This window comes from Trichomonas vaginalis, chromosome VI (genome assembly GCF_026262505.1).
Source record: "Trichomonas vaginalis G3 chromosome VI, whole genome shotgun sequence".
Lineage (NCBI taxonomy): Eukaryota > Parabasalia > Trichomonadida > Trichomonadidae > Trichomonas > Trichomonas vaginalis.
The window spans coordinates 18,115,553-18,135,644 of NC_067208.1; the positions used below are offsets into that span (position 1 = coordinate 18,115,553).

At 32.4% G+C, this 20,092-nt stretch overlaps 6 protein-coding genes and 2 pseudogenes across 8 annotated transcripts, besides 5 other annotated features; 4 read left to right on the forward strand and 4 right to left on the reverse strand.

Annotated features, from left to right (window-relative positions):
• Nucleotides 1–189: 189 nt before the first annotated feature.
• TVAGG3_0885900 (WD40 repeat-like family) lies at nt 190–2,478 on the forward strand (the record flags this gene model as incomplete). Its single annotated transcript, XM_001305181.1, has 1 exon — nt 229–2,475. One exon carries the CDS (start codon nt 229–231, stop codon nt 2,473–2,475), a length of 2,247 nt encoding a protein of 748 aa, XP_001305182.1.
• A 74-nt stretch (nt 2,479–2,552) lies between these two features.
• On the reverse strand, nt 2,553–3,063 carry TVAGG3_0885910 (histone ubiquitination; the record flags this gene model as incomplete). The annotated part of the gene is made up of 1 exon (XM_001305182.1): nt 2,613–3,062. The coding sequence occupies one exon, from the start codon at nt 3,060–3,062 to the stop codon at nt 2,613–2,615; it is 450 nt and encodes a 149-aa protein (XP_001305183.1).
• A 67-nt stretch (nt 3,064–3,130) lies between these two features.
• Nucleotides 3,131–7,312, forward strand: TVAGG3_0885920 (uncharacterized protein; the record flags this gene model as incomplete). The annotated part of the gene is made up of 1 exon (XM_001305183.1): nt 5,000–7,258. The coding sequence occupies one exon, from the start codon at nt 5,000–5,002 to the stop codon at nt 7,256–7,258; it is 2,259 nt and encodes a 752-aa protein (XP_001305184.1).
• A 1,961-nt stretch (nt 7,313–9,273) lies between these two features.
• Nucleotides 9,274–9,832: a mobile genetic element.
• Nucleotides 9,833–10,572: 740 nt separating this feature from the next.
• Nucleotides 10,573–10,646: a mobile genetic element.
• A 330-nt stretch (nt 10,647–10,976) lies between these two features.
• Nucleotides 10,977–11,236: a mobile genetic element.
• Nucleotides 11,237–11,568: 332 nt separating this feature from the next.
• Nucleotides 11,569–11,784: a mobile genetic element.
• Nucleotides 11,785–12,306: 522 nt separating this feature from the next.
• Nucleotides 12,307–20,092: part of a mobile genetic element that runs on past the window's edge.
• On the reverse strand, nt 13,599–14,476 carry TVAGG3_0885980 (annotated as a pseudogene). Its single transcript has one exon. A coding segment is annotated over exon 1 (878 nt).
• On the forward strand, nt 14,526–15,146 carry TVAGG3_0885990 (protein of unknown function, DUF4106 family; the record flags this gene model as incomplete). The annotated part of the gene is made up of 1 exon (XM_051250634.1): nt 14,526–15,146. A coding segment is annotated over one exon (621 nt), but the record flags the coding sequence as incomplete, so codon positions are not given.
• Nucleotides 16,681–17,172, reverse strand: TVAGG3_0886000 (uncharacterized protein; the record flags this gene model as incomplete). Its single annotated transcript, XM_051250635.1, has 1 exon — nt 16,681–17,172. The coding sequence occupies one exon, from the start codon at nt 17,170–17,172 to the stop codon at nt 16,681–16,683; it is 492 nt and encodes a 163-aa protein (XP_051086110.1).
• On the reverse strand, nt 17,172–17,504 carry TVAGG3_0886010 (uncharacterized protein; the record flags this gene model as incomplete). The annotated part of the gene is made up of 1 exon (XM_051250636.1): nt 17,172–17,504. A coding segment is annotated over one exon (333 nt), but the record flags the coding sequence as incomplete, so codon positions are not given.
• On the forward strand, nt 18,134–19,101 carry TVAGG3_0886020 (annotated as a pseudogene). The gene has a single exon. A coding segment is annotated over exon 1 (968 nt).

Here is a 20,092-nt window from a genome sequence, read left to right on the forward strand (position 1 = left end):
AGGATCTCGTTTTGAGAAAAAATCTTCCCAGACGGGAGAATGTCTATATTTCGAATATCAACAAGAGATCCTTATTGAAATTGAAAGATATTCTAGCATGATACTTAGCATTCAGTTAAGAACCTCATACCATATGTTAGGATTTCTTGAATCAAATCAAAAATTCAATACAACGTTATTATAAAAAGTGACGTTTATAAATTTAGATAACCTTAAATTTTCTATAATATGAATCATTTTCCTGAGTATGGGGCATATGGATCTTTATATCTTGGCTACCATTACGGAAAAGGTATGGTTATAATTCATTATTTAGATTCTGTTCGCGTTTTTGAATTAGAAACTTTAAAAGAAATTGCAAAACAGCAATTTAAAATGCCAATTACTCGAGTATTATTACCAAAACGAAGTAAAAAGATCGAATTACAATTCGCTGTTATTACAGAAGATCAATATTCTCATCTTTTATCTCTTCAGAAAAGTGGGTTAGTTGTAACATCATCAGCTGAGTTAAACGATACTGCACTTCAAGTTTATTGCCTGTTATACGATAAATTTTGCCATGCTCATGTATTATCAGAAAAAGGTGTGATAAAATCTTTGTCAAAGCCGTCTCAACCTAAAATTGATTTATCATGGCCGCCTAAAACAATGCAAAATATTAAAAGATTCTGTCCCTGCCAAAAATTTGATGGTCAGAAAGTTATTGCACCTAATTCAGCAGCATTCTTAGCATATCACTACATGAATGATGATGCATTGATATCATCATGGATATACAACTTCGAAACTAAAGAAATTTTAAATGGTCCTTTTTCAATTACAACAGCTCAGACTTCCATTTACTTGAACAGCAGATATTTCATGTCTGGACCTGATATTTATTCGGTGAATCCCTATAAAACAATAGGAGGAATGGCAGGAATCGTTCTTTCATCAAATTCAGATACAGAAAGTGTAACTATCTCAAACAATAAAGGCCAGATCTACCAAATATCGCAGAATGGACTTAAACAGATTGGTTCCATCATTGAGCCAATAGTCAGGCTTGAAGCTACAGATGAAGATTTTTGTTATTTAACTTTCGACGGTAAACTCATAACAAACTCTACGAAAGCGACTCTTAACTTATATCCTAGTTTTGACATAGCATATTACTCTAGTTTATTTGCAATTCCGGGACATCCGAATACAATCTTCCGTCCTTTAAAGAAAAAGGCAGGACCCCTTCCTATATCATTTATTTTTGGTGATGATGAGATTACAAATAAACATGGTGCGAAATGGACTGCTCCTGCAAAAATTTCTTCTTATGATTATCATCAGATTGCAGGATATGACTATTTCATAGCGTCAACAGCATTGACTGTAACAATAATGAAAGCCCAGCCAAACGATGAAGCTTTTGAACTTGTTTTTGATACAAATTGGGAAAAACCTGTTACAAGCGTTGGAATAAACCAAAAGAGTTACGTTGTTGCAGACTTATCAGGTGTTATTACTCTCAAATCCCTTGATAAAAACGATCAAACTGCAATTACCATTCAAACTTCTTTATGTATGTCCATTTCCATGTCAGATTTTAACATTGCATGTGGTCTAGCTGATGGAACATTCCAAATGATCTCTTTAAAGAACAATGAAGTTACATATAAAATCAGACCATTCAGACATTCTCTCAAAAAAGTTTTTTTGACAAATGATGGCAGTGTTGCATTAGTATGGAGTGATACTACAATAGCTGAAGTTGTAAACTATAAGCTTCAATTTGTAGCCCTACCAACGCTTCCATCAGGAAATCAAATAACATATGAAAACGGACTTGTTGCTATTTCATCAATGTCAGGTGTAGAAATTTATGATGTTGCTGATGGCAACATTCTAGCTCAAATTCCGATTCAATGTGTTTCGATTTCTGCCTGTAAAAGAAGAATTGCTGCTCTCTCAACTAAAAATGAGCTTATTATACTCCATTATCACCATTCGATTGCTGTCCAAACTCAAGTTCTCCTTAGATTAACTGATCCTTTATCGGTTCATATCACATCCAACGCTGTTTATATAGTTTGCAGAAGACAGCTACATGTTTTTGACTTTGAAGGTAAGCCTGTCAATACTTACGACTTTTTATCGTATCCACGTTGTGCATCTGCATCAGAAAACTGCCTTTTTATCGCATTTGGCCGTTTCTTGTGGATCGTAAACAAAGATGAAAAACCAAAGAAATTTCCTCACGATAAAACTAATTTGAAGATGATAACTGCAATTAACGATAATTCATTTGCACTTGCAACTACATCTCGTGTTATTGTAGCATATCCTTCTGAGAGTAAGTATACTCAAATTGCAAAAATTGAAAGAAAAATTGTCTCAATTAAAGCAATTAAAACAAAGGAGGATGGCCCTGTTGACAAGATTGCAGGATATTTTGCGGATGAAACTATGGAATACTGGGAAATTCCTCAGTCAAAATGAAAATTATTTTTATTTATTGTTTTTTAAATTGTATATTATTAATATCTATATTTCTTTGTATTTATGTCATATATGCTCTGAAGTTTTGTATAAATAATTTCAAAAATTGAAAATTAAAAAAACATACTGATTCACGTTTACTTATTGTAATTTGGGAATGATAATTTCACTCTCCTATTGTACTCGTTAGTATTTTTTACGTATAATTCACCAGCTTCATTATTTGCAGGTGAATGAGGATTTGGTAATACCAAAAGGGATATAATAGATGTCATAATAGCTGCAGCATCATATGCATTAGACCAGTTTTGCTGTAAAATATCGATACAAATTGATCCGTTTTGATAAATATTTGGATGAAACGGAATATCAACAAACTTTACTTCGGGACATGTATGCGGGTAATCTTCAGAAAAGTCAAATTGCATCCTGAAGTTAGCTCCTTCCCAAACTGTATCTTCAGGTCCGAAAAGAACTGCATCCCAGTGATAAATATTCTGTGGATCTGGTGTCACAACATAATTTTTTGTTTTGTCATTCTGAATTTTCTTGAAATCACGTAGGATTCGTCGCTGTGCAGCGTTCATAAAATTTGTGATAAAAATTATTTTGAATAGTTTACAAAAATTGAATAACACATTTGGCAGTTTTCCATTTAAGAATGATGTCAATGAATGGCTGATAAACAGAAAGGAGTATTACCTATCAGCATACATAACAGGTTGGCGTTAGAAGCAAGATTACTTGTAGGAAAAGAAAGTTTAGCTAAACTAGAAAATGTGCATTTAGCAACCCAAAAAGATCGGCACAATCTAACTAAAAGATCGATTAATTGCCATAACCAGCTGAAATGCTTTGTATGTAAATAATCAAAGCATGCCTGTATAACCATACATTATTTGAAATCAGAATACAATTCCGTTTTGATAATTTACAGAGCAATTATGGGTGATGACAAAGATAGATTCGTCATGTTCACAGATAGAGAAGAATTTGAAAAGATCAAACACTTAAAAGAAGAATCATTTTAGGAATATTTAGATCAAACTCTCTATTTGCGAATTTTCCCTATCACTTGGTGCAATATTAATGAAAAAAAATAGTTTTGGAAGAACCACTCTTCATATTGCATGAAATACAAATCACAATTGATTTTTTTATGAGGTTATTTCAATCATGACTGTTGAATCATGCTTCATAAAAGATAATAACTGTATACATATGGAATCCTAGCAAGTTACTATTTCACAAACAAAATTGATAAATGATCTTTTTTATCATGAACAAGAAGTAATTCACCGCCACATCATAAAAAATTTTCCTCTTGAAGTGTAGAAATATAACAAAATCCAAGAAAATAATCCTATCATCTAAAATAACTCTTCGATTTAATTAACCATCACAAGTAGTTATGATTGAATCATGGATTGATTCAGGTATTATCAACAAATGCGCATGCAGTAAAAGCATCAGTAATCATGATAAAATCATCAAATTTGACCGTGATGCTGGCAAATCACTTTCAACTGGCCGACACAAAATCCGATGCATAATCATTAAAGAAGAAACAAGTATTGTTAGTTGTTCATACAGCTATGAGACTTAATTGCACAAATCCATCAGTAATTTTTTGTTATTGATTTCAGAATCAATAGAGAAGAAATTTATGACAACAACATCCTGTCATTTTATCAATAACATCAATAATATCAATCTGGCAAGAAGTTGCATATAACTCAACATTTAAATGTTGAAAAATCTTGAAATTCATTTATGAATTCTGATAAATTTGAGGACACAATAATATAAATTAATCACCATAAAAGATAACGATGGGAAAACTGCCCTTAATTCAGCATTAAAAATAATTCATGACAAACAATAAATTTCCATATTTAATTATATCTAAGCATAAATGCAATAGTTAGAAAAGTTCGAATTTCAAAGTTTAAATCACCTCAGTAATAAAACACCATGAAAAAGTGATAATCATCTATTTGTCCTTGATATATTATTGTTTTTGTTTAGAGAAAAAAAATTACGAATTTAGTATCAATATTTCAATGACCCTTTAATATTTGTCATAAGATCAGAAAAAAATAATCAAATCAAAGATTCCATACTCCAAAACAATTAAATCCATTGCATACTACTTGATTGTAATTGTATCACTTACATATAAAGGGTGGTTGATTTTGATTATTATTAATTTACACAATTCAATGGATACTCTCAAAATTTCAAATATGTGTCAAATTCAACCATGATAAAATTGCATTTATTATTAACCCCCTAGTAACTGACAAGTAATGAATTAAATGGTATAAAGTATTCAGATGATAAAACAGTCCTTCTTTCTGTTCTCAAGGGATTTTCTGGTGATTGCACTATTATTGCCGAATGTACAACAATCAAAGGAGGGACAACTCAAGATGCAAGTCCCTTCTACTTCTGTAGAGGATCTTTATCCTCTATATCATTTGCTCCGGGAAGCCAATTATCATCAATATGCGATTGTTGCTTTATGAATTCCGCATTAATAAGTGCGGATTTGAGTCAATGTACAAAACTCCTAGTCATAAGTAATGGCTGTTTTGGAGAATGCCGGAGTTTAAGCAATGTAAAATTACCTCCAAAACTAACGAAATTATCATTTGGATGCTTTTATCTTGACACTTCTTTAACAAAAATTGAATTTCCTGATACTTTGACGGATATTGCCGGTCCTTCCCAAACTTATGGAAGTGTCTTTGGATATGCTGGAATAAAAGAAGTTACTATTGGCCATAATTCGCAATTGCAGAATTTAGGTTCAAGTGTTTTTAGCTACACAAAACTAGAGTACTTTTATATTCCATCAAAATGCGTGCTTCAAGATGGTTCGTGTTTCAATGGTTGCCCTATAATTGGGATTTCAGTGGATGAAAGGAATACAAACTATAAAGTTGATGGACAAATGCTGCTCTCTGGATCTGGATTTACCAACCTAGTTTATGTGATTTCAAGGTTAACAGGAACATTTCAAGTTCCTTCTTATATTACTTCAATCGGTAATTCTGCATTAAGAGGATCAAAATTCAATAAAATAATTTTCTCCACTAATATAACTTTTGTTGATGATTTCTGTCTTGGATTATGCCAAATTGTTGATTTCGAATTTCCTATTCAAATTAAAACTGTTTCATCTTTTATGTTTCATGGATGCCCAAAATTAGAGACTGTATTATTAACAGAAAATATCACAGAAATTAAAGACAGTGCGTTTTATTATTCTAATAAACTTAAAAACATCACATTACCATCTAGTTTGAAGATTTTAGGGCGCCCAGTTTTTATTGGATGCATTGAATTACAAGAAATAACCCTCCCAAGGAATTTGGAAACAATTGGGGATGGTGTTTTTACAGAAATTCCTAATTTAACACTTCATTCATTAAGTCCAAAATATGTTGTTGACAATAATATGATGTATAAGGATGACAATAGAACTTTGTTAATTTATGTGGGCTCTGAAGAAAATACAGATATTTCTATTTTAGCTGAATGCAATTTTATTGCTGGAAGAACGTTTGCCAAAAAGAAAATAAGAGATGTTACTTTCAAAAGTTCAAAAGTGGATATAGATATTAGAATTGGTGAAGGCGTTTTCTTAGAATCAACAATACATTCAATAGTTTTCCCACCAAGTTTGAAAACAATCTCAAATAATGCTATTGATGGTTGTTTGCAGTTAGAAAGTGTAACATTCCAAGGAACAAAAATTACAATAATTCCTAATTCTTGCTTCATAGATTGCAATATGCTTTCCTCAATTACTCTCCCAACTTCTATAACATCAATAGGAGAGTATGCATTTGCACACTGCAGAAAACTTGGAGATATTGGATTATCTAACCTAAATTCACTAACAACAATTGGAACTTATGCATTCTCAGAAAGTGGTTTGACAATTGCGAACTTGCCGAGCTCAGTAAAATCAGTTGGAATCAGATCATTTGCTAATTCCCAAATCACAGATTTAACTATATCTTGTAATATTCCAAGTATGTTATGTCAATCATGTACATCATTGATAACACTTTCACTCAACAATGGTGTCACAGATATTGGAACATATGCCTTTGATGGATGTACATCAATGACAGATTTCATAATTCCAAGTTCATTAGCTAGTATTCAAGGTTTTGCATTTCAATCTTGCGAAAGACTGAAAACATTGATAATGGGAGCTGGCTGCACACTTTCAAAGGTTGATGGTGGATGCTTCTATGGTTGTTATAATTTAAAATCTGTTAAGCTTCCTCAAAATGATCAAAGATATAGATTTGAAAACGGTGCATTGACAAATCACGAACAAACAAAGCTTATTCTCTTCCTTCCATACAGTGGTGTTAAAAATTTCATTGTTCCTTTAGAAATGGTTACTATAGGAAGTTGTGCTTTCATGGGAAGTCCAACTCTCTTAAGAGTTTTCTTCAATGGAAATAATATTAACACTATCGACTATCAAGCTTTTAAAGATTGCAAGAATTTGAATTTTGTTTTCTTCTCATCATCTAGTATCTCTCAAATAGGAACAAATGCATTTGATGGATGCCCTCTTCTTCATAGGTGTGGATCATTTTCAGCGCCCCAAGATGTGCAGGAAAAATTTGTTAATATTGCAAACATTCCTAAAATTGCTTTCTCAGAAAATTGTCCTTTAGCTAATTCATGCAGAGCTATTAAAAATATTGGAATTCCATTCTCATACTTATACCCATTTTTAACCATAGAATTGTAAACTTATTATTAGATATTTTTTATTTTTTATATTTTTTTGTAAAGCAATTTGTAAAAGAGAAGTTATTGTAATTTTATTATCTGATAAGGTTTTGTATTTAATTTTGATATATTGCCAATAAAGGTTTTCCTACAAGTGCAAAAAATGCGCAAAAAGATTATTCTAAATTCAATCTGTGCAGATATCATTTAGAATAGGTTCACAGAGGTTACAATGGCAAATTTACTTGATTCAGGAAACTTCGAAGTTGATTGGAGATTTGGAAAACCGCTTAAATTTGGTAATCCATTGAAAGTTAGTGATTGCTTAAGGGTGCACCCGCATGTACGTTTATTTGAGAGGAGGAGGATTACCCTCTCAATTTTGAAAGCTTCGTTAACTTAATATCTCGATGAATATTGGATTAAAATTGAATTTGCCCATACCAATATATCTGATACAATATCCTTAAGTTTTACCAAAAAGAATTTTTTAAAATCCCTGCAGATTCGGGGATTTTTAAAATTTTTGATTTTTTTCGAAAATTTTTCGGAAAAAAAAATTTTCAGAAGAGCCTTAACGGCTAAGTTTTATGTTTAATGTTGAGTATCAAAAAGAATGGGCATCTGATATAGTAGAGATGTGAAAACTTAAATTTTATAATCCCTGGGATGCACTTTCTTCGATTTTTTTTAAATTTTTGGGATAAATTTTGACATCTTTTTTTTGCTGGCGACCCCCCGTTTAGGGCATCAAAAAAACATGTTGTTTCGTTTCAAGATCGGGATATGTTGTGAACCCGACTTCTTTCATTAATGAAGTGATTTCTTAAGTTGAATAAAAACAAATTTGATTGAAATTCATACAAAATTTCTTTTTATCATTATTATTTAAGATGCTTTTTTATGTTGAATTGTTAATTTTTTTATTTCCACCTGGGATATTTTGAATTGGGCTAGCCCAATCCCACCTCTCAATTTTCTCTCAATTGGGCAATGGGGATCCCATATAAAATGTATTGTAACAAAATTTTACATGCATAATATAGTACAATTAAACAACATTCTAAAAATATTAAATTCACATCATTTACTTGAAGATTTTATATTTTCAACAAAAATTAATACAATAATTACATTAAATTGAGGAGATTTATAATATTTATTATAAATTAAAATATTATTACTCATTAATTTGTTGAAATATTGCATTTTAGTGGTAAAAATTAAAATTTAAGTTTACATGGAGAAAAAAAATTTTTAAATTCCAAAAAAAAAATTCAATTGGGATAACGATAGGGACAAAAATTTAGAATCCCCATATGCTTGGGATAAAATCACATGACTATGATATAGCTATGGCAGTCCCAACAGGAACCGCGGTAATTTACCGAGGTTTCCGCACACCGGTTCCTTTTTTTAGGAATTTTTTAGATTAAAAAATATGCTTTGTAAATCATTTTTTGTAAATCGGCAAAAATTTGGAAATATTCTGACGACAATAAATCTGGGAATAGTATTTTAAATACGAGAACAACCTATTTAAAAGTGTTTCGCTCGATTTTGTATAATTTCAAATTTTCGCATATAGCTTTCCGTGAATTACCGTGATTTTACCGCCACATCAATAGTTTACGACACTTTTTCCGTAAATTGAGTAGTTTACTGCACTTTTTCCGTAAAATTGAGTTACGGGAATCCGTAAGATTACCATACCTCACTTCTAGTTGAAAATAGCATTAGTATATAATAAATAGATATATTATTCATATTTTTGATTTTGAATTACAGAAAAAGTGAGTTCAGAACTTCCAATTATTATTTGATTAATTATGTTAAAAATACTATAAGGAATTAAAATACATAATGTTGAAATTTGAATTACGGAAAAAGTGAGGGTGAAAGTGAAGTGAAAAAGTAAGATATTTTTTGTTGAAATAATCATAGTTGTACAATTTTGAAACTATATGTAAAGCTATAAATTGAATAAATTCAAAAACAAAAATTGTTTATTCTTATTAATAAATTTATATTAAGGGTGCACACGAGAGGATCATGTAAACTTCAGAATTTAGAACCTTATTTTTAGGCATTATCTTGGCTACCTATTTAGGCTCGAAAAGCAAAAAATATCAAAAATACAACTTGACTCCATTATGACCCTTTCATGGAGGTAGTTTTTATCCGCTAGTATTTTCCCTTTGAATCTCTTTACAATTCGAAATCAAATTCAAATCTCAGTAGAAGAAAGGAAGAATCGACTTACTACGGTTGTAATACGAATAAATACATATATTTAATTATTTTTATTTACATAATAATTGTTTGAAGCTCATATTCCATCAAAGTTTTAAATAAAAACATTAAAATGTTGAAAATGTTCATATATTTTAATAGGGTTTTGGCACTTTATTGAGGAATTACTACATACATAGTCGAACTGAACTTGATATTTTGAAATTTAAATTATTTATCAAAATTAAAATTTAACTTGAAATTTATAATTATTTAGTCATATTTTGCATAATTCTAAGTAGATTTTGTAAAAAATCAAGAAAGAAAAATTTTAACGTGCTTTATTTTTTCTTTTTTATAAGGTCGCCAAAAAAGTGCGGAAATTAAAAACCGCAGTTTGAGCACTTTCTGAGGGTCTGTTCGTCAGAAAGTATACATTTGTAAACTTTCTGACACTAAAAAATTTTTGTCCTTTCAAAGTTTTTGACAATGTCAAAAAGTATACATCGAGGTTCTCAATTTTCCTCTCAAACGGCGGTTTTTTAAAAACACTCAATTTTTCATCGACCTTAATAATACATATTATTATATAATTAACATATTCATAATGTTTCACCCTTTCAAAAATATAATCCTCCTCCTCTCAAATAAACGTACATACGGGTGGCCTCTTTTTTCAAAAAATTAAAATTTGAAATTTTGGGCTCAAATATTAGAGATTTTTTCAACCTTCAACGATATATGTTGTCTATATCAGACCTCCTTTCTTTTTGATACTTAACATTGTTCCTAAATCTTAGCCGTTAAGGCTGTTCTGAAAAATATTTTTTTTTCGAAAAAATTCGAAAAAAATTCTTAAAATTCAAAAATCCCTTAATTCCTGAGGATTTTGGAAAAAAAGTTTTTACATGAACATGTGTATATTATATGAAGTATATTGATAAGGTAAAAATCAAATTTTATTGCATATTCATCGAGAAAATAAACTAACGAATCCCTCAAAATTGAGAGGGTAATCCTCCTCCTCTCAAATAAACGTACATACGGGTGCACCCTTAATCAATATTTGAACAACCCGTAATTAAAATTGAATTCCTCTTAAAATTTAATCCATACGTTAATTTTTAATTTGCTCGGCGAATGCCGAGCTTCCCTACTTCTCTTGTCATTCCTTCAAAAACTCTAATCTCATCGCACTTACAGACATCATGATTTGATGTATTGTCGAGAAATCTTAGACTTGTTTGTCATTTGATTATAGCATTTGAAAGTCATCTCGAAAATCGATTAACAAGACAATTTCCCAAACATCTACATACAAGTAGATGATGGTAAACCCATTAGAGTTGTTTTGCTATGATTTCTCCAATCTTATGATGAGAAAAATCATGTCAAAACAGCTCTAATCGAACATTCTACACAGCTTAGCATCCAGCTAGTTCCAAGTAATGTGATTACAACATCAACGGCCAAAGCCTTTCAGAGTCCTTTAATCATTTCTTCTCATCTCAATGTGAAGTGGCCCCAAACGAACTACAAGCTGACGTTACAACGCATTACAACCCGGTTAATACGAGCATATACATTAGAGCTGCTTTGTTATGATCTCCCTCATCAATTGATGAGAGATCTCATTATGAAGCAGCTCCAATCGAACTAAAAACCTACATACAAATGAGTGAAAACAAACTCATTAGAGTTGTGTTGCTTTGATTTCTCTCATCAGAAGATGAGAGATACCAGAACAAAACAACTCTAATCAAACTTTCTACACAACTCAGCACAGTATCAATGCAAAGTAATGCGTCTGTATCGTTAACAAGCAAAGTTGTTTCGGGTCCTTCCATTTTGGAAGAATTCGGAACAACTTTGCGAATTGATAGTGTAAACACATATACATGAAAGCGTGCATGCATAAAGACAGGTATTGTCAGCAATGACTACCTGCCCAGCTATGAGTGATCAGAGAATTACCATCTCAGGCTTTTTGAGAACGTTTCAGCCAGCACCCTCGTATGTTGACTGTGAGAAAGGCATCCTTTATCTGAAATAGATGCTTTTCCAACAATCAAATTCGAAGATCTTCGACTTTGTTGTAAAAAGAGAAGGAGAAGGAAAGAAGAGGAAGGAGAGGATGAAGGAAAGGAAAAGAAGAAGAAGAAAAAAGGAAAAAAGAAGGACATATTAAATATAATGCGCACTTAATAGTGCCGAGGCGGCGGAGCCGCCGAGGCGCGATTTTTTTGACCCTATATTACCGCACGGCAATGTTTTTCTCGATTTTGTACAGCCCTAGATATAGCCATCATATATCCCAGAAGCAAATAAAAATTCTGACTTTTTAAGCATAAAAAATGAAATTTTATTTTTTGCAAAAAACAGGCCACCCAGATGTACGTTTATTTGAGAGGAGGAGGATTAAATTTTTGAAAGCACTAAAATTTGTAAATATGCTAGTTATATAATAATATGCATTATTTTAAAAAATAAAAATTAAAGCACGTTAAAATCTTTTTTGATGAATTTTTACAAAAGCTACTCAGGATAATGCAAGATATGAGTAGTTAAACATAAATTTCAAATCAGATTTTACTTATAATAAATATTTTAAATTTCCGAAAATTAAGTTCAGATCGACTCTATACGTAGTAAATACTAAATAAGGTGCCAAAAACCTATTAAACAGTATCAAAACTATCAAGATTGTAATGTTTTTGAAGAAAAATTTATAGAATTATGGACTTCAAACAGATATTATGTAAATAAAGTTAGTATACAAGTCATGGGTACGGCGGCACTGCGTTCCACCTTACCCAATACTTGTGAATTTGACACTTTACAAAGCCGCCAACCACTTCACTAACGAACTCACTAATGTAAAAAATAAACGTTCTCACTATCGTTCTCACTAACGACTTCACTAATGTTCTCATAAATTTTCCTCAATATCTTCATCATCAGTGTTAACCCTATTGTAGTCATACTTGAAGCCATAAACTTTCTCTAACTTCTTAACGTACAATTTACATAACTTACCTTCGTCATCGTATGGTTTAATGATATAACTATTTCTATCTTTATACACAGTCAATGAAAAGTCAACTGGTCTCGGATGTATTTGAAAGAACATGTTATGCTCAGGAAGGAAGAATAAATGTTTAAATGTATGTTTGTTATACTGTGGAATTCGAATGAGTTGCTTTTGTTCTGTCATTTACATCCAAATAAAAATTTTCAGTAAAATAAAAAATAAACTTAAAAATTAATGATATCACCACTCCCACACGTATGAAAACATAGCACAAAAATAAATTTAGGTGAAGTGGTGAGATCTCACCTCTTTTTTCACCTGTTTTTTCACCCTGTTGAATTCATTGCTTTATAACTCTCTTCCTTGGTTTCTTTTTAGTTGCTTTCTTCACGTCTGTCTCCAACTTGACTGTCTTTCTTCTTCGTCCGTAATGATACCAGTTACTTCCACCAGTCAATGGGTCAAATGGTCTTTCGTAAGGGTTTCCATACATTCCATAGGGACCATACGGAAGAACTACTGGTGGAGAAGAAACATTTTCTTTAGTTCCATCGACTCTATTTAAATGCATTGTTTCACCTTTCATCTGGTCATTAAAGTCTTTTGCGTGTTTTGCAAACTCATCGTCCTTTCCTAAAGCATTTTCTGACTCAGTCGCAACCAAATTGGATGCTTTATTTATGAGCCCTATTTTATTTAATCTTAACTTCTTTGCAACCCAGCCTCCAATCTTCCCTTTATTTGCATCTAATGTCTTCGAAACCCTTCCTCCACTCATTTTATTTACTGCGTCATAAGCTCCAAGTGCTTTTGCTCCAAATGCTAATGCTTTTGTTCCCATTGCGCCTAAAGCTGCCCAAGCTACCATTTACACCATATTAAAATCATCTCTCTTCAATATTATCTCATAAAAGTTCTCGTTACTGGAGAAAGTCAATGAAACATAAGCGTTCTCACGGGCTTCGCCCTCACCGCTTTGCGGTCTATCTAACTTCTTTCTTATATCATCTATACGCTTCAAAATGTCTGAACAATTGCTAACATCTTCTACAACAGTTATTTCATCATGAATGACCTTCAAGAACAAGCTCATTTAATATGCTATTAAAATCATCTCAATAATGAGTCCATCCTTTCCATCTTTAGGTAGCACAACATCTTTCATTGAAGAAGGTTCGACAAGTCTTATGTTAAACTTACTGACAAAGTTTGTTATACTATAATGCTTCGGCGGCGAATACATGTAGTTTGAAAGACATAATATAGATTCTTCAGCAAATTCACTTATACTGGATTTTATAACAATGTTCTCACGAGACCAAATACCACCAATTGACAATCTTGTAAGCAATCCTGCTGAACCTTCTACTGTAAACGTCGATGGTAACATTCCACGAAGGTCATCTATTGACATCGTTGAGTCACTGTATTTAAATATTTTCTTAAAGCAATCGTCATTATCTAACCATGCAATAGCTTTGAAGTTTTCATTCGAATATACATCTGCTTCATTAAATGTAAAACCTGACTTCTTTGCAGAGATGACTTTAAAATCTATTGAGTTTGTTTCAAAATTATATGCTATGGTAACTTCTGAAGGTAATGGATGTCCTTCCGCAGTCAGTTGTTCTCTCACTACCGTTTGAAGCTTTGTATTAAAAACTTTCATGTCATCTCCTGTGTCTAGTTCACATACACAGCAACAGGAAAACTATCTTGCTTCTTTGTTTCATCATTATATCTCAAAACATTAAAGTTCTTCAATAATATTGTTCTTCCTGCTGGAATACTTCGAACCTGTCTGATTTCAATAGCTTTCTCACCTCCTACATACTCTACCCAGTGTCTTGGATATTCATAAGTATACTGACTTTCTTGAATTTTGGTAGGTTTCATCATAACGTGTTCATAGTATATCTTTATACTCTTGTCAGTTAGACTCGGTGCTATGTTCTGAATATTTCTGACTTGCATTTTTAATGGAGATAAAATGAAGCATTTAATACATGACGTAGATGAAGACATGAATGAAACTACAGACAAACTTAACTCTTCTCTCATTCTTCCTTTCAGTAAGGACTATGAGTTCTGTTCAAATGGTGTTTATTTCTATTGTGGAAAGATGGGGTCAGGAAAGACATTCAACCTCATTCGTCATATACTCATAACAGAGCGTTTAGGAAACGACTCTTACTATGACCAAATCATTATATCAGCAACTTCAGACTCTATGGACTCAACAGCGAAAACATTTATGTCAAAAGTTCAAGCCTCTGTCGTTAAAGTTCCAGACAGTGAACTCATTGAATTTCTTCAACGTTACATTCGACGTAAGAGGAAATATTATGCCATCGTTGAATTTATACAGTCAGGAATGCAAAAGACTTCTGAGGAGATGGAAAGAATTATTGACAAACACCACTTACGTCAGTACTCAGGAGTTTACGATATGAAACGACTTACAAACTACATTCTGTCAAAACTTTCAAAATACCCCTTCAAAAAATATCCTTCAAACACTCTGCTCGTTTGCGACGACTTCGCCGGAAAAGGTTTAGTTTCAAAGCCTGACTCACCATTAGCTAACATCATAACTAAAGTCAGACATTACCATTTAACTGTAGCAATACTTATGCAAACATGGAGTTTTTTGCTTTAAACATAAAACGTCTCATAACTGACTTCGTTATCTTTCAAGGTTTCTCACGCTATGATATTGAACTCATTTGGAAACAGTCAGGTATAACATTACCTTTTGAAGAAATTTGGGAAGCATATAAGTCTCTCATCTCTCCTCGTTCATACCTTGAGATTCATATCATGACTAATACCATTAAAGTCAAAAATATTCCATGGGAACGACCAACATTGTTTTAAAGTTTAACCTTCAATTGACTGATGGTAAACAAATTCCATGCATCTCTGTCGCCATTTCTGTTAATATTTTTGCTGTCATTCATATCATCCACTTCTCCATCCGTTAACTTTTGAGGATATGCGTTAGAATAGCTGTTCTTAAATGAAGGCTTTTCACCTTTGAGAGCATAAACTCTATAACTTTCTGCATACTTTATGTTTGAACCTCCTGAGCCATCATTGACATAAATTTTTATAGGCTTCCACCCTTTGTTCATGTTCCTGCTTCTTCCCTTAGCTCTTTTGTTCAGTAGTTCTACATCTTTATACACAGCTCCTGTCTCAGTGAATTCAACAATATTTTCATTCGTTAGCTTTACATTCAAACCCTTGTCGAGTATATTGTTCATTTCATACATATAAAAGGTTTTTATTCTATATGAAATGAGAAGCAAATCCATCTTAGCTGGTGCCGTTAATGTTCCAATTGAACCAACATCAAATGTTGACTCACGAACGACAAACAATATTGTCATAAAGAACTATAGTTCAGAGTGTTTGAAAGAACCAGAACCAGAGCTGAAATCCCTGAATTTAAACTCAGCTTCAAACGCTAACGCTACATCAGATGTTAAGTTAGAGTATCCACCACTGGACCAAATTCTTTCAAGAGAAGCCAACGACAATCCTTACACAAATGTTCAAACAAATCCTTCAGATAACGTAGACCATTACCTTCTTCAGTTATACCAAACAATTTTACTCAAAGACGATAAGAAGCTTTTGGTAAATCTTATAAGTAGGAACCAAATAATTCTAACAAAGGAGGACCTTGAAAATGTTATCTCACGAATAACAGGGAAACAATGTGTCATTGACTATCTCGACCCTGAAATCGAATGCTGTGGTCAAACTCCACTATTCATGAAAATAGGTAACATCCGCATCATTGAAACACCAGGAACTACAGGAGTTGAGTTTAAGTATAAATATTCGAACGAGTATACAAAACTATCTACTGACTATAAGCTTTGTTTGAAATATGTTTTAGTAAATTAAAGCAGTCAGGAGGGCTCTTTGAGCCCATCTTGGCGCTTTGCGCCGTCAGTCAAAAAAATTTCAAGTTAGCAATTTGTAATATCTATCCAAAACTTCTTCAACAGTATCGAACTCATCTTCATAATGCAAACCTAATCTTATTGACTTGGTGCAGTTTTCACTAACACAATATTTTTCTGTTCTCTTGACTGACATAACTAATTCATTTGTTTCATCAAACAGCAACAACCAAAGTTCATGACCTAATACATAACATTCATACTTTATATTTTTAGCTCTGAGTTCTCTTGTAAGCTGTTGCATTTAATATTTTCTAAAAAGTCAACTTCAACAGTCATTCGCACTGGTGCCTTCAGTTCTACAGGCTCTCCTTGAAAGTCAACAAGTCTGAATTGCATGTCTTTCAAATTATGAGGACTAATGCGAACCCATTTACCTAAATGAGTTGCTATGACAGGAACGTTTGGAATGAACATTGAATTGACTGCATAACAGAAGGATTTATATTCTACTGAACCTTTACTATTAACTCCTGAAATGCCTGTGACATTAGCTATTTTTGACTCAATGTATAAACAATTACCATAACATACGTATGGAACAGATTTCATCTCAATCGTTTTGTCAACACTTTTCAAAGGAAATGTCATATGGTATGCACCCAAAAGAAGTTGTACTCTATGACTCATTCTTGGTATCTTAAACTCCTTCGCATAACTGAACTTCAAAACTCCTGCAATAAGTTTAACATTCATTAAGTTTTCTTCGTTATCCTTGTAGTATTTATGAGAGCATTTAACACTCCAGCTAATGTTTCCATCTTATATTCTACATTATTGTGAAATCTTATTTCGTGCTTCTTTCCATCTATTTCAATCTCCATGAAATCTGTTTCATCTGTTATAACGAATGAAGCGATAGTATTGAAGTCAACCATTCTGAATGCAAGCGCCTCATTCTGTAGACCTAAGTTTGTTTGTAGCTTTACTGTCCCGTATTCGTTTGGGTCTGTACTTTGCAAATAGAACAACATTTTATTCTCATTAAAATATGAGTATAGCTGCATATGAGTATGAAGCTGACAGAGCTAAACGTTTATATTTTGGTCAATACTCTCTCACACTTACTGACAAATATATTGTTATCACTGATGGAAATACTGAGAAATACATAACATGGAAGGACTATGAAAAGTTTGACCCTATTTTAACTCCATGTACTATGCCGTTTATAAAGGACGGTGAAATTATTGAAAAAGATAATACAACCGTATATAGGTCTGTTTATGAAGCATTAGAATATATGTTGAATCATAACCCAAAAAGATTTGACCCAAGCACTACACCATGTGCAATGCCTTTTATTAAGGACGGTGAAATCGTAAGAGTTCCGGATTCAACGGTTTACACAGCTGTTCAAAACAGTTTACAAAACATTTTAGCGAATATCTTTAATTCAGAAACTACAGAAATAAAATTACCATATATAACAGATGCTAAAGAAATTAAATCAAAAACGACAACATTATTTACGTCACTTAATGATTTAATGACTTATATCATTAATATTCCTGCACCAACTACAGCATTTGATCCAAACTCGACGGTTTGCAGTGTACCTTTCATAAATGACAGTTCATTAATTACTTTAAGGGATTCGACAGTAAATGAATCATTAAAGGCGTCATTAATGAAAATCATTGATTTTAATTCATTCACGAATACATATAATTCATTCATTAATGTTTCATATGCTTCTAAAGAAGGTGAGCCAAAAACTATTGATAAAGCGGTGTATGAAATAAAAGCATCAACGACGAAATTGAATTCGTTAACTTTTGACGGTGATAGTTTCGTTAATGACATAACATCGGGGAAAACAATTTTAACGAAAGAATACTTAAAATCTCATGTTAGTGAGTTCGTTGAAATTGAAAAAGAAGGTGGAATTAAGTTCGATCCACTGATTTCATTTTCAGCTTAGCGAATGCGGTGTTAGTTTCGCTGAATGGACAACTATACAGAGTGAAATAAATGCAATATGGACGTTTTTGGGGTCAAAAGCGGGAATGGGTGAGCTTGTAAATGCTGCAAGAACATTAGGTGAAACAGGAAATTTTGTAGGGTTTTAAAAGACTTGTTTCAAATGTTTTAACAAACACAAAGAAATTATTTAGATATACCGTACATAACGGACGGATTTTCGAACAGATAGCAACAAACCCTCCGGTTATGGCTGCGTTGATGATGGTTAGAGATATAAAACCACGTAACGACGGGAACGAAGAACATGAACAACAGGATACTGGTCGGGTTATTCGAGACATTAAAAACGTGTATCCTGAAGTTATTGATTTATTTAGAGGAGTTAATGATTCAATTTCAAAACATTCTATAACCCTCGATGAAGAGAATAAATTAACAGATTATATATTCGTCATTATTGCAGAATTAATGAAGAGAATAAATGAAAAAGGAATTGGTGATATCATTAATGTCAGCGATGTAATGATGAAAAGAAATTTTGACTCATTATTTACAAAACCGAAAACAGAATATAGTCTTTATGACGTAATTACCGAATTAATGAAAAAGATTAATGATAATAAGAGTTCTGGCGGAAGAGTTGAACTTGAAATAAATGAGATAGAAGAGAAATTAGCCGAAAAAGCAGATAAAAACCACGTTCATTATATAACTTCAGACGAACAGATTATAACGGACTACCATGGATATTTAACACGAACTGAAGAAGAAGTGAAGACGGAAGATGTTAATGAAAGAAGATATAAATTCATTCGTGCTAAAGGTTATGACATACACTGTACTGTACAGTATGACACAGGTAAAGCACCAGAAGCATTTGGTTATAACGATGAAATTTATGCTTCATACTTCTTTGTTAACGGTGTATTAGTTGAACCAAGATTTACTTTGAGAGTTAAGGCAAAAATAACGTTTGAAGATGCTATTAAAAGTAAAGCTGACAAAGTTGAACTTGAAGCAAGAACAAAGTTTTGAAATCTCATAAACACAACATCTCCGATATAAATGAACTTCAAAGCTCATTAGACAGTAAAGCTGACAAGAACCATACACATAAAATCCTTCTTCAACTGTTAGAGCAGACGACATAATATTGAACTTGACCCTTGGTTCAAGTGCACCTTAGAGAATCCGAGTACAAGCGTAAAAGATACACTAAACAATTTAGAATACAGATGTTATGAACATTGAAGTCATGCCAGAAACTTTGAAACACATGAACTACCAGCAATGTTAGACAGTAAAGCTGACAAGAACCATTACACATAATCCTTCACTACTGTTAGAGCAGACGACATAATATTGAACTATACCCTTGGTTCAAGTGCACCTTTAGAGAATCCGAGTACAAGCGTAAAAGATACACTAAACAATTTAGATAACAGATGTATGAACATTGAAGGTCATGCCAGAAACTTTGAAACACATGAACTACCAGCAATGTTAGACAGTAAAGCTGACAAGAACCATACACATAAATCCTTCTCAACTGTTAGAGCAGACGACATAATATTGAACTATACCCTTGGTTCAAGTGCACCTTTAGAGAATCCGAGTACAAGCGTAAAGATACACTAAACAATTTAGATAAACAGATGTAAACATTGAAGGTCATGCCAGAAACTTTGAA